At 46.5% G+C, this 14,441-nt stretch overlaps 1 protein-coding gene across 1 annotated transcript in view; it reads right to left on the minus strand.

Moving 5' to 3' along the window:
* Window positions 1–12,471: 12,471 nt before the first annotated feature.
* Window positions 12,472–14,441, minus strand: part of HS6ST2 (heparan sulfate 6-O-sulfotransferase 2) — a 147,821-nt gene continuing 145,851 nt past the window's right edge. The window contains 1 exon segment of the mRNA XM_066640149.1: window positions 12,472–13,358. Within this exon segment, the coding sequence (XP_066496246.1) occupies window positions 12,659–13,358 (700 nt within the window). The 3' untranslated portion in view covers window positions 12,472–12,658.

Genomic DNA, 14,441 nt, shown 5'->3' on the forward strand with positions numbered 1-14,441 from the left:
CACCATCATATCGAAATCCTTTAGGATTCCCAGTAGGTTGCTTGAGAATCCCATTTCCACAAAATTCAGGTGCCAATTGAGATTCCAATTTTGGAGCAAGAAGCTAATAATGCCAGGATTTTGAGGCATTTAATGTTTGCAGAGGGATGGCTTTTTGTGCTCCAGCTTGCATTTGGGAAACAAAATTCTTCCACCAAAATTCCTGCAACATATTAATCGTCCACCAACAGCCAAAGCCAATAAAACAAGGAAGCCCCTTGAATTGTGGCTGGCTGGCAAATTCTTAATTCAAACATTGACGCAAGCGAAATGCACAATTCTGATCCCAAGTGGAAATTTATAAAATGTGCATTCAGACAAGTAATCGATCTTGGCTTGAACTGCATGTATGACAACTGAAATCCAGAAGTCTACATTTCTAAATTATTATTTTTTTTAAATAAAGCATCAACATTTAAAACTCTGCTTTATATTACTAGTGACAGTCCAAAGTAGGTAATTTGTTCTTCAGAAATTTCATTCATGGGAAGAGAGCATAGTACAGACAGAGATCATGTTAAATAAACCAGTGTAGTCTTTTAAATGTATTTGTATTAACGTGGAATTTTAAAAATGAGATGTTGCCCACAGACTTGAGGTCTACACCTGCACGGATTTACTTTGCCCCTGTCTTTCTAGGAGAACCATTCACAGTTTTCAGTAGCGGATGCTAGCGTGAACCTCAGGCTGTGATCTTAATGCACACTTAACCAGAAGTGAGCCTGGAGGGACTCAGCACTGTTTTACTTCCAGGCTAAGCATTCAGGATCGTAGTTCCTCCGTGATGCAGATTTGGTTGATCTCAGTATATCGGCTCCAAGCCTGGAACAGGGTCACTCCCTCAGCTGCTATCAACAGGGTGTGTGCGTTGACTTTCTTTTCCCTTTTCTTGCCACATTTATATTGCTGTAATGCTTGTTCGTGCTTTATAGATCCGTGCATAATGCAAACTCATTTTACTATGTTACTTCTATATTGTTACGGTTTATTTTTTTTTATTTTTTTTTTTTGATCTTTTAATAAAGTGTATAAAATTCTCTGTTTATGTTTTTTATGAACCCATATCGACACATTTAATAAATAGGAGTTTACTTTTTTAAGTCTCCGGTTGATTCGTCGCAACCTTGAAACGGTTTTCCACCTGTCAAGTTGGGACAAATGTTACAAATCCATGATGTGTAGGACAAAATGCATTTCTTCTAGGGGAAGGGGGGGAATGCCTTCAGTATTTTGGAATCTGTAGATGGTGCATCTTTCAATAGGTATCTTTTAGGGCAATGCTGTCAAACATAAATCCCGTGGGCTGGATGTGACCTCCGGAAGCAATTTCTCTGGCCCCCATTATAATTGGGCTCTTCCAGTGTGAATTGGGCTCTCACATCTTGAAATTATGAATAAGATTTGTGCATTTTCTCTTCTGTCATTTGCAGCTAACGAGTTTCTAAGTGAGAACAAAGTTGCTCATTTCTGGCCATCATCTGTTTAATGACATCACTTCTTGCTTCATGATGTCATATCCGGCCTTCAGCAGGCACCATGAATGCTATTCGGCCCACTATACAAAATAAGTTTGACACACCTAGTTTAGGGCAAATTTCTAATGCTCAGAAGGAATTTGTACTTTAGAAAATAAAAGTGGAAAAAAAAAATCTGAACACCTCCCAGATACTGTGCAAGACGCATTTTTCTCAAATGCGTGGAATCTTACAAGATGTTGTCTTAACACACTTCCCCACCCTAGTTTGAGTCCCGTGGTTTGTTTGCTTGTTTTTTAAGTGTGATTGGCAATGCATTGAGGCAATAATCCTGTGTGCGCACTGACATGGGAGGAAATCCAATTAAATACTGTGGGACTTGCTTCCATGTGCTGGGTTCACTTGCAAATAAATCTATAGAAGTTACTAGCCTACAAACCTCTCCACACAGACTTATCTTCAGACTTGCCTACAAAAATGGGGGAGGGCAGATTTTTCTGGGGTGTGTGTGTGGGTCAGAGAGAGAGAGACAGACTTTTTAAAGGGCAGTTTCACCTAAGAAAAGCAAGGAAATTGCCCCTTAATTCCTCAAAGAAGCACAGGGGGAAAAAATACCAATTAAGACAGACGGATTCAGGGAGCAGTTAAGGGGAAATTCATCATGAATCCCCCTCCCAGGCTGAACAGGAAGCAAAAATGTACCCAGAACTTCCCAATGAACATTAGAAAAAGCTCTTTACCCAGTGGAAGTTAAATATGAGTGAGCATTATTGAAGGATGCTGTCCAATGGGGAAGAATATTGCTGTTTAACATAAATGTTATTTGGGGCACTGTGCAGAACTACTGTTTTCATTCCGCCCTGGGTCCCTTTTAGGGAGAAGGGCGGGATACAAATAAAGTTTATTATTATTATTATTATTATTATTATTATTATTATTATTATTATTATTATTATTATTATTATTATTATTATTATTATTCCGCTTTCGGCTAAGGGTGTAACCCAGTGCCCCAGAAGCACTAAGTTCTCTAGGGTCACTGAAATGACTCGAAAGTGGCCTACCACTTTGTAATATTCATGTTTCTGTGTTTGACAATATGCTTTGAAGCTTTCCTCCTTCACGGTATCTGTGTGCTGGGAAAGATGTTCTGTTATAAGCATTGGAGGAAGACTCATTTTATTTTTTTTAAGAAAAGGTAAAGATGACCACTTATAGGTCAGAACCTATGTATGAATCAGAAGCTGGTGCATTTGATAGAGTTGAATTCCTTTTAGGTATATTTTTGTGCATCCTACCCCCTTCCTCAAAATATCTTGGGCCAGTTTATAGAATCTTTCCCTTCAACTACCTGTGAGGTAGGTTGGATTGAGAGAAGGTGACTGGCTAAAGATCACCCAGTGAGTTTGACTCACCCAGGGAGTCTCATCCCTACTCTGACACCAACTCTGACATCACACTGCTTCCCATAAGAACATAAGAACAGCCCCACTGGATCAGGCCATAGGCCCATCTAGTCCAGCTTCCTGTATCTCACAGCGGCCCACCAAATGCCCCAGGGAGCACACCAGATAACGAGACCTGCAAGGCTTCCTGGGAATTGTAGTTAAGAACATAAGAACAGCCCCACTGGAGCAGGCCAGAGGCCCATCTAGTCCAGCTTCCTGTATCTCACAGAGGCCCCACCAAATGCCCCAGGGAGCACACCTGATAACAAGAGACCTGCATCCCGGTGCCCTCCCTTGCATCTGGCATTCTGACATAGCCCATTTCTAAAATCAGGAGGTTGCACATACACATCATGGCTTGTAACCCATAATGGATTTTTCCTCCAGAAACTTATCCAATCCCCTTTTAAAGGTGTCCAGGCCAGATGCCATCTCCACATCCTGTGGCAAGGAGTTCCACAGACCGACCACACGCTGAGTAAAGAAATATTTTCTTTTGTCTGTCCTAACCCGCCCAACACTCAATTTTAGTGGATGTCCCCTGGTTCTGGTGTTATGTGAGAGTGTAAAGAGCATCTCTCTATCCACTCTGTCCATCCCCTGCATAATTTTGTATGTCTCAATCATGTCCCCCCTCAGGCGCCTCTTTTCTAGGCTGAAGAGGCCCAAACGCCGTAGCCTTTCCTCATAAGGAAGGTGCCCCAGCCCTGTAATCATCTTAGTCGCTCTCTTTTGCACCTTTTCCATTTCCACTATGTCTTTTTTGAGATGTGGCGACCAGAACCGGACACAATACTCCAGGTGTGGCCTTACCATCGATTTGTACAACGGCATTATAATATTAGCCGTTTTGTTCTCAATACCTTTTCTAATGATCCCAAGCATAGAATCGGCCTTCTTCACTGCCGCCGCACATTGGGTCGACACTTTCATCGACCTGTCCACCACCACCCCAAGATCTCTCTCCTGACCTGTCACAGTCAGCTCAGAACCCATCAGACTATATCTAAAGTTTTGATTTTTTGCCCCAATGTGCATGACTTTACACTTACTGACATTGAAGCGCATCTGCCATTTTGCTGCCCATTCTGCCAGTCTGGAGAGCTTCTGGAGTTCCTCACAATCACTTCTGGTCATCACCACTCGGAAAAGTTTGGTGTCGTCTGCAAACATAGCCACCTCACTGCTCAACCCTGTCTCCAGGTCATTTATGAAGAGGTTGGAGAGCACCAGTCCCAGGACAGAGCCTTGGGGCACACCGCTTTTCACCTCTCTCAATTGTGAAAATTGCCCATTGACACCCACTCTCTGTTTCCTGGTCTTCAACCAGCAACCAGGAACCAGCAACCAGAAACCAGGTTTCTCTAGCAAATGAGTTCTGAAACCATGCGTTTAATTTTATACTTGGCAAAGAGAGAGCTATTCTGCTTTGTCCTTCAGGCAGAAAGTAAGAGGCAAAGGGGAGTTTGGAAGAGCTATAGCAATTAGGATGTGCTTTCTCTTGCACTCTCGCTCTCATTCTCATTTACCAAAGACTATTTTGAACTGATGTTTCAAATCAGGTTAATTGACTGACCTGTTGTGTCGACCCACTTTTCACAGAGCTTTCCTATAAATGACGTCTTCCTAACCTGGTTGCAAATTCCATTAAATCCAAAAAGTTGCATTCCCCACTCCAAATGCAACCTAGAAGAAAAGGAATCGAGCTCTTTGTCCGAGCCTCCTTTGAAAATCCATTGATTTCCTTAAAAATAATGGATTCCACCTTTTTTCCCTTATAAAAAATCTGGGCAGGGAACAGGCTACAGATGCCAAAAAATATATAGCAGGGAATCGTACAACGTGAGCACAACAATGCAGCCTTTGTGGAGGGGTCTAACCTGGGCCTACAAACACTGTAGTTCGCTCCTCTGTTTGATCTCAGCCACACCCAGCTTGGGAGCAGAAGCATTTTGCAGCCCGCTTGGCATCTCGTGCCTCCCCCTTTTGTGAGCTTTTGTGGTTGCTGTTCTGGCAAAAATGAAAAAATGCCATTAGGCAGGCGCTGGCCGTTTGGGTGCTTGGAACAGAATCACAGGGAGTGAGTCACAGGTTTCCCTGTGCCGAAGGGGAGGGCGCTGGAGAGTGTGAATCAGAGGTGGCAAAGGCAAGCCACAGGAAGATTACCAACCCTTTTGTCCCTCCCCAGCTACTGTGCCTTTGAGAGCAGCACATGCTGTAGGAACATTCAGTTTATTTCCACATGGTGGAAAGCAGCACCTACTGATGGGGCACATCAAGCTCCGGGCATTATTTTTTTTCTGGTCAGCTGATGACCATAAATAAACCCATGAGAAGGGGTTCAGTAATGTGGTGAGCACTCACTGCATGCACAGGCAAAAGAAAGGCAGCATTTTAGTCCGAAACCCTTAATTATATAGGGTGTGCACCCATGCACATGGATCGGGATCTCAGGTGCTTGGGTGCCTGCAAGATTGCAAGCAAAACCAGGCCACCTCAAAAAGGGTTGTTGGTTCTACAGACTTGGGGGAGGGGAGGCTGCCTAGGTTCACAGAAGTATATAACTTAGTAAATTGAAAAGGTCTCTCTCACACTCATGCATGCATGTGGTGCACATACTTTACCCCAGTGAGGTAAAGACCAGGGATGCATCAGAGCCACAGTGCCAAGTCTCAAGACCAATTCCGAGCCTCTGTCCCCTTGACTTGAGTTGCCCACAAGTCTTAACAGTGGCTGTCATGAGGAAGGTGTTTTGGGGCAGGGGAAGGGCGAGTGGTGGGCATTCCTGGGGCGGGCAGGGAGGGGGAGACGAGGCCAGGAGCTGCCAGTTATGCCTGATCCTGACCCCATTCCCGGGCAGCCCAGGTCAGTTCCAGGCTGCTCTGATTTGTGTCAACTCTGGAGGTGGTGCAGATCTGAGTAGCCCCATTTGGACTGCAGTGGCTCTCCCCGGGGTAAGGGAAAAAGTTTCCCCGTCTCTGGCTGAGCCTCTGGCTATGTAAAACTTGGCGGTGGCTACAGCGCAGGCCTGTCAAGTTAAGATTTTGCTCTTCTTGTTTCAAATGTAAATTGTGCTTTTAAATCTAGTTTCTAAGCGGTTTTGAGTGCCCTTTGGGGAGGAAAGCAGGCTATAAATGGAGAAAATAAAAATCAAACATAAATTTAGAGAGGAAAAGTGAAGGTGACATTTTAAAATGAAAGCAACCAGTGGTTCATGGGCTCCATTTATAGATAGCAGGATTGTGGGTCTACCCACCACCTACATCAACCTTTTCCCAACTCCCAAATTTCAGATGAAGAGCATGGCAAGAAATGCTGTCCCGACGCTGGGAATGCAGACCTACCTTTAAGCCTTGGGTTGGCCAGTGTTGCAGCACAGCCTGCAGGGATGATGCATCTTCAGACAGTTGGAACATTGGACAGGATCTTGTAGGATTAAGGACAGTGGAGCAAACTTGAGAAAGCTTGACAAGACTGCCACCTAAAGGCGGCATTGTGCAACTGCACTTTAAATACCTTGGCACTGCCATCCCCACACTGGGAGAAGTTCCAGGTGGGTGAGAGCGTGAGCCCTGGAACCTTCAGGTGTCTTTTGTAATATTTGCAGGTATACAGGTGGAGAATGACAGGCTTTGCACAGCCGTTTTGGTTGCAGCTGATTTGGACTTTTGGGTAGCTTGTTGCCGCTCCTCTTGAGAGGCATTTTATTAGGGTGTACAAGGCTTCTTTGGGGTCACTTCACCATTGGATCATACAATCACTGGGCTGTAATTCTACAAAGTATGTAGGCTTACACAAAATGTAAATGTCTTCACACAAGAGATGCAGACATTTTCTGAGATCTAAGGAAATTTCTGGCTCCCTCCTTTGACTTTGACCACAGTCCCAGGTACCATATACCTTTCGTACTCCCCTTGTGGGACCTAGGGAGATTGGAAAATGCACGCTCCCAGGAAATTTTGGGGGCCCCTCCATTGGCTCCTGGGCCCAGGTTCAGCGTACCTTTGGCCTGATCCAGTGGGGCTCTCCTTATGTTCTTATTCCATACTGTTGTGGTGGTTTTGACCCTTGTTGTGAGCTGCCCTAGTGGCCCCTATGGTGCTGTACAGGTGAGGCATTTTTTTCAAATGCATAAATCAAAAAGTAGCCACTACCCAAGTAGTGGTACAGTGTGCCATTTTCTGGGTGCCAAGCCGTACCCAGCCTGCTGTTTCACAGGATTGAGGGGGGAGCGGGTGCATTATAACACCTGTTTTGCATGTATGGGGGTCACAAGTTCAAGGCCTGGTAGCCTCCCCAGGTAGGGCTGGGAATGATCTCCTTCTGAAGCCCTGGAGAGCTGTTGCTAATCAGAGTTGGATGAGACTTTGCCCGGTAGATAGAGGATCAGCCCCGCTAGAAGGCAGTCTGTGTCTGTATTTCCCTCTTCAGGCCAGTGCAACTCTCTTTGAACAGCCGATGGGAGATTAACTGGAGTATTTTTCCTAGTACGTTGCTATGAAATTATGGAATGGGTTTGCGATGGAAAATATGAGCCGATGAACTGATTTCTTGAATGCAGCCGGTCCTGCCTGCATTGACTAGGCATCTCTTAACCTTAAGTGAAGACTTCATCAGGCCAGCTCATAGTGCAATAGGGGGTCCTGGGTTTTGACACACAAATGTTAAAGATCCAGGAAGCTCCTTAAGTGGGAGCCTCCTTGGGGGTTCCCACCCCATTCGTCTACCTGGAAGGAGGGACTAAGGCTTGAGTGCAAGGTGACCCATCCCCCGTCCCTCTCTCAATCAAGAGAGAACAGTCAGCGGGGCTGAGGCAGTGCATGGCCTGTGTGAGACCCAGAGAGGCTGGAACGGCGGCTAAGAAAGAAATCCAGCCAGGGTCCCTCTTTTTATTCTCCCCGCCCAGGATGTTATCATCCATATAGGGGCCAGGAAACCAGTGCTCCACAAAGCCTCTCCAAATAAGCCCAGAGTGATGGGTGCACCAAAGGTGGTACCTTCATGTTTCAAGGCACACAGCAGCTCTGGTGGCAAGCATGGAGGGTCGTGCTGTCCCAACAGAGTGAGGAAACTGGGTATACTGACTCTGGCATTGCAGCACTGCGAGGGGGCTCAGTGCCCTCTAGTGGCTACCCAGAGGATTGGCACTCACCGAGAGGATCAACTCAAGGCTCACATTCTCTCTCTGTCTCAGGGTTACTTTGGTACAATTGGAACCAGTGCATTTCCCTGAGCAGTTCTTTCTTAATCCGATATCCTACTTAAAAGAGGCAGAGCTTCTACCAGTCGGGGCAGAGAGTTCTGAGCTGACTCCATAGGTTCCAAGCCAAAATCAGCTGTTAAAAAAAAAAAAAAAATCAAGGCACCATCAGAGGCTGTAGTTAAAGTTTATTTTAATCAACTCTATCGTTAAATTACACAATCAAAGTCAGCAGAATCTCTTCCCCCCCACCACCTTTTTTCTTGTTGTTGTTATAAATCTACACAATATGATAGTGGCCTACAGTGGAAACCAGCAGTCATGACAAAATTGAATCCTTATATGCATATGTTCCCCTATATACAGTAAAATAGTATACACAAAAGAAAGCAATTCTTTTTAGAAACCATGCACACCACAGCAGAAGAACAAATGGCATCTCTTGTATCAGGAAGGGCCTTTCAAACCAAACAGCCCTCCCCCCACCCCAGTAAATGGCCATCAGATTTCAGGGTGGTTTCGTTGCTCCCAGTAAAAAGAAAATAAAAAACCCAAATCCACTGGAAATGCTCTATTGGTTTTTTTCTTTTTAAAAAATTCATTGTATGTAAAATGATTTTCTCTGCATGCCTGCTATGATTTTGCTTGAGTTTTATTCTGCCCCTACATTTCAAGGTTAGCAAACTGTTGCAGCAGAATGCCTAATGTAAAGCTCTGGACAGCGGAATCAGGAAGAGGAGAGAGAGACAGAGAGATAGTGTGTGAGTTTTGTTTTTGCCAAAGCCTCCTAGAAGCTGCACCTCCAGCCTTGCACAATCAGCAGATATCATTTTCAGATGCAGCTTAAACTTACACCAATCCACCACAAACACAGCGTATAAACTGAAATTAAGTTCTTTAGAACACTTGAGAGCCTGGCTAGAAATCAAAAGAACTTGATGTTTTAGCACTGCAATGATCACAGAGTGTTGCATAGAGATTCACACAAGCCCGGCTTCCCTTCTCACTGTTACCTCAAAGGATCTCACTGGATCCTCTCTTGATGGGATTCAATAAGAGAAAATTCTAGCACAGGGGTGTCCAAACTTATTGGCAGGAGGGCCACATCATCTCTCGGTCACTGTGTTGGGGACCAAGAAAAAAAAAATTCATTTACATTTCAAATTTGAATGAATTTACATAAATGAATATATTAGAGATGGAATTTATATGAATGAAGGCCTTGCAATAGCTCAAGGCCTATAAAAGGCCTTGCACAAAGCAAGGCCGGCCTTTCTTTTGCTGCCGCTACTGCATCACAGATGTGAAACAGCAAGCAGTGGAGGAAGCCCTTGTCCCACAGCTCACACAAGAGGTCGAACAGTAGGCTGTCACGCTGAGAGCAGTTGCATCAGGCCAGCACAGGCTCCAGCAAGTCTTTGGAGGGCCAGAAGCTCATTGGAGAGTGGGGACACCCTGTGGGCTGGATTGGGAATCTCCAAGGGCCGCAAATGGCCCCTGGCCAGAGTTTGGGCAGCTCTGTTCTGGGAGGATGCCAAGTAAACACTGCAGAGCTTCAAGGACCCATTTTTAAGAAAAGCTACTGGCATGTTAACTCTCAAATAAAGGTCAACGTTTAAGTTCCACCACTGGCAGCATAGTCAGGGGTCCTGCCTTGGAAGACTAGGGTCGCCCACGGTCCATGGTACAGGCAGGAAAACTTGGTGATCGCCTTCCCAAGCACAAATCTGCGCAAGAGTGTGGCCACTGGCTTAGATGGCTTCCAAAGTGGGGGGTTAGACCAGTATATGGGGGAGGAGATGCGTATCAATGGCTAGGTGGACGTCAGGTTCAGAGGGTGTTGCTGAACAGTGTTGGGGAGATGTCAAACAGCATCTTCATATCCTGCATCTGGACATCCTGAAGCCACTCTGGGAAGCCAGACGCCAAACTAGACAGGCGCTCAGGCTTTAAGGACGGCGCTTCCCAAACTGTGAGTCGCAACCCACTGAAGGGTCGCAATCCGTTGTGCGGTGGATCGAAACCTGATGCTTCCTGCCTTTCTGGAAGCCTCTGGAGGCTACTTCAGGGTTGCACTGGGCCTGTGACCCACTCCAGTGGCTTCCATGGATCTTAGAATGCCTTAAGGAAGCGACCTCTGGTTTGTGCTTGCAACTTCTGGTTTACTTCTGGGTTGCTTTTGCAGGGTCCCTGGGTCTGCAGAGGCCAATGGAGTGGGTCACAGGCCTGTTACGACTTGGAAGGGGCCCCTTGTAAGGCTTTACAGTGTGGTGGGGAGCAATGGGTCGCAACCCACCACAGAGATGAGGTGGGTCGTGACCAGGAGTGGATCCAAGGGGGGCCATGGGTGCGTGACCCTCTCAGAACTGTTGTGCCAGCAGGGAAGGATGCCTGCCGGGATGGGGTTCAAAATTGGGTTCCAGGAGAACGCCCACTGAACGGGGCGCAGGCGCAATGGGAGCCCAGGTCTACCCAGCAGGTAGAGATGAAATACGGTTGGTCCATCTTCACCATCCTACACAGTGTTAAGTGTAGACTTACAATATGCCGTCTTTCAAGTCAAATGTGATTATTTACTCAGCCGTAATCAGGTCAACCCAGTGACCCCAAGATCCAGTCCAACCCTCTGCCCAATGCATACTTTTTGGAAGGGGGGGGGGGAGAAGAGACATACCTCAGCAACAGAGAGCCGTGCACCAGGTTCTCTGTTTCAGGTAGGGCTTAAAAAAAAAACACCTGTGCCCAGAGGCCTTAAAGAACTACTGTCCAGTGAAAACAGCCCTGGCTAGGAGTATATGAGACTGTGTTATCCTGGTCTACCTAATTCATGTAACAGGGGGAGTCCCAGTGCCCTCTCTCCCAAACTGGACTCCCCTCCCCCCACCGCGGCTACTGTTAAACTGTTTTTATTAAATGCAGGATATATGAACACACCTTCTGTAGCTTGGCCCTCTGTTGGTGCCGAGAAATGTCAGCCCTACAAAGAATGCTGAAGACCTGTAAGGATCAGACAAAGTTTGCATTCCTGCCACCAACAAGCGACAGATAACAAACCACCAGCTGTAACATACAAACACACCCTTCCAACTGATCAGAAATTCTTTTAACAAACATTCTCTCCAATAGAAAACTTCCTAGGAAACAGGAGGCCAGACAATCTCCCTGCTTCAACAACCGACTCTTGAAGCCCCCGTAGAGAAAACAGAGTCTCTTCTGAACTGCAAGAAAAGTTGTCAAAACTGGCTAGGAACACGGGTGTCATTTGGAAGACCCTGTTTCCAAACACCTCCAAAATACTCTTCAAGCCCTTGCCCCCAAAGCATCGTCAAACAGCATTTTCTGGGATTACCTAATTAAGCTGAGACCTCCAAATGATCAAAAGACCACCCCCCCCACCACCAAACATGAAGCAAAGCAGCTGCAGGAAGATTTCAGGGATGTGCAGTGGGTGGGGAGGCAGGTGAGGCAGTGCCTCCACACCAGAGTCCTTCAAAAAGCGCCGCCGTGGTGGGGGGTGCACCTCAGGTGCTTGCTGAGTAGCCTCTGGAAGTAGAGGCCACCTACATTGCATGATACAGTGATGTCATGTGATGTGGGGCCCAAAGTGGGAGAGTTAAATGGGGCTGATTTTGATCACACTGACTGCAGCCTCCCCAGGTGGTAAGGTCCCATCACAGCCCCTCTTTATGGAAACATCCAGTATCTAGGGGAACTGGCTGCCACTCTCACTTGCCAAGCCCTTCAGACTTTCACTGTTGGCAACAAACAAACCACCATGAGAATTAAAAAAAAATTGGGATACGGCCTGAGTATTAGTTTTGGCAGATTTAAATGCTGACGGATCTGGGATTATACCTTTCGCTGTCGATACACAAAAACTGAGTCAAGGTCCAACTTGTGCCTGTAAAAAGCTGTAGCCAAAAGCTGCTTGCAGTTTAATAGCGCACATTCAAGCTATGTGTGGCTCTGCCCCCCCCCATCTCAACAGGCCACACTAAGTATAAATGTAGTTGTGGTGGCCTTTCCCCAACTTCATCCGTTTTAATGGGGTTCAACGTATATTCACTCTCATAAGTCCAAGCAATAATTCTGAGTTGCTATACTGGTTTTAGGGCCAAATCCTGTCCAGTTTTCCAGTGCTGGTGCAACCATGCCAAGGAACCAGTCATGGAGGCCTCCTTCAGGTAAGGGAACATTTGAACCTTTTCCTCAGGGCTGCATTGCAGCTGTGCCGGCACTGGAAAGTTGGACAGGACTGGACCCTCAGTGGCTCTGCTTAACAGGCCAATAATAATCCTTTTCTTTTTAAAGGGACAAATCTGAGACACACAGAGAATAAAAGGTAACCCACATCTGGTACGACATTGAACGCAAAAGCAGCAGAACCCCCTGTGTCCTCCGAGCCCAGAAGAAGCGGAGCTTTTGGTTTCTCCTCCAAGCTGCGCCTTCAGTTCTGGCTTTCAAATCCGGACTCTTAAAAACCGCGCGAGCCTCTATTACCGCCACTGCTCCACATTGCCGATGTAGTCAGTGGTGGAATTTTCACTGCTCTGTTCTTTGAGGTGACCCTGTTTGGCCCTCCAGGTTTTTTTCTGCTCCTGCCTCTTCCTCCTAGCCTCCTGGTGCTCCTTCTGCCTCATGAACTGGTACCTTTGCAGAAAAAGGTCTTTTGCGTAATCGTACAGCTCCATGTCTAAAAAATTGAGGGCCTCAATGCGCCTTTGGGTCTCCCCGTCTATGTCCACGGAGGAGGCCCTTGTGCTATTGTACTGCGTGAATGGCGAGATGAAGTTCATGTTAAATGTCTTCTCAAAGAGATACTGAGTCTTCCGCTGAAACTCTGTCAGGCCAAAGAAGGCCATGCGTTTCAGGTTCTCCTTGGCGCTGTCCAGCAGAACCCTGTTCCGTTGCTCCTCCGGCATGACGGACAAGTTGTAGCACCCCACCAAGCTGAGGTCAGCCAGCATGCGAACCTGACGATTGTTTGCAAGGTTGTAGGGACAGTCCATGAACTCCTGCAAAGAGCAGCCTGACCAGTCGTCCCCCGAGTAGCAGCTGGGCAACTCTTCCGAAGTTGGCGACCTCCCGTCGCAGACATGCAAGGAAGCCTTCCAGGTCGCTCCTCGCTGGACGTGCCGCCATTCGCTTAAGTATCTGGACACTGGATCCCGCAGGATAGTGATGTAGTAGTAATTCCTGAGGAAGGAGGGAAAGAAAGGCAAAGAAGTGTTTAAGAGCACAGTCACCCGGTTTTACTGTATGAGCAAAAATTCTAAATGCTTTAAAAGAAGAGTGCCACAGCTGTGCCACTTGTGAACTGAGATTTTCAAATTAAAGTAGCGTCTGCTCCGCAAGACAACAGCTACGGACTCCTTAGGGGACCATCAGCAAGTTCGTTCCTATTGGGACTCTGCTAGCAAAAGGGGTATATTGAAATCCTAACACACCAGGTTGTAAAAATGAAGCAATATCTAGCCAAATTGTTATCAATATGTACATGGAAAAACACACACACTCATCTCAATTACTGATTTATTCTGCTCTGGAACTTAGCACTGGTTCTCAGAAAGGCTCTCAAACTGAACACATGCATCCAGCGCAGTAAGAACACACCATAAACATGCCATAATTCTGCAAAACCACCCCAAAAAGCAGATTCAAACCCCAAATTATCTTTTTGTTAAACACTTAAAAAAAAAGGGAAGGGAAAAAAGAAGCCAAAAGTCACAGAATGGAATCATGTGTCAGGCAAGGGAGATACACACAGATCAGGCTCAAGGCAGAGTTCACAAGAGCTCTGTAGAGAGTGTGGCTGGAGCGCATGGGAGTCCATCTGTCAGGTGAGTCACTGGCCTGCAAAGTGGAGCTCAAAGGTTGCTCCAGCGACAGGTGATGCAGGTTGGATTAATGTGCAAGCAAATGTAGCAGAGGCAGAGTGCAAGGAGGGGGAGCCTGGAACTTGTGGGCACCATTCATGAACTGAGCTTTTCAGCAACTCAGATCCCTTTGGGTCCACCTTACTCTCAGTTGCCTGCCTGAATTGGGAACATTCTGCCTGCAAGGCTGAGGATCCACCAGTGAGCTCTGGCCGCTCCCAACTGGGACCAGAAATAAAAATACTAACTTGATCTTTCAGATTGACTTAGGGCCCAATCCTATCCAACCTTCCAGCACCGGTGCAACTGCAATGCAGCCTCTAGGTGAGGGAACAAATGTTTCCTTACCTTGTGGAAACTTCCATAACTACCATCCTACCACAGGATGCAGTGCACACCCCAT

The sequence above is a fragment of the Tiliqua scincoides genome, chromosome 12 (genome assembly GCF_035046505.1).
Source record: "Tiliqua scincoides isolate rTilSci1 chromosome 12, rTilSci1.hap2, whole genome shotgun sequence".
NCBI lineage: Eukaryota > Metazoa > Chordata > Lepidosauria > Squamata > Scincidae > Tiliqua > Tiliqua scincoides.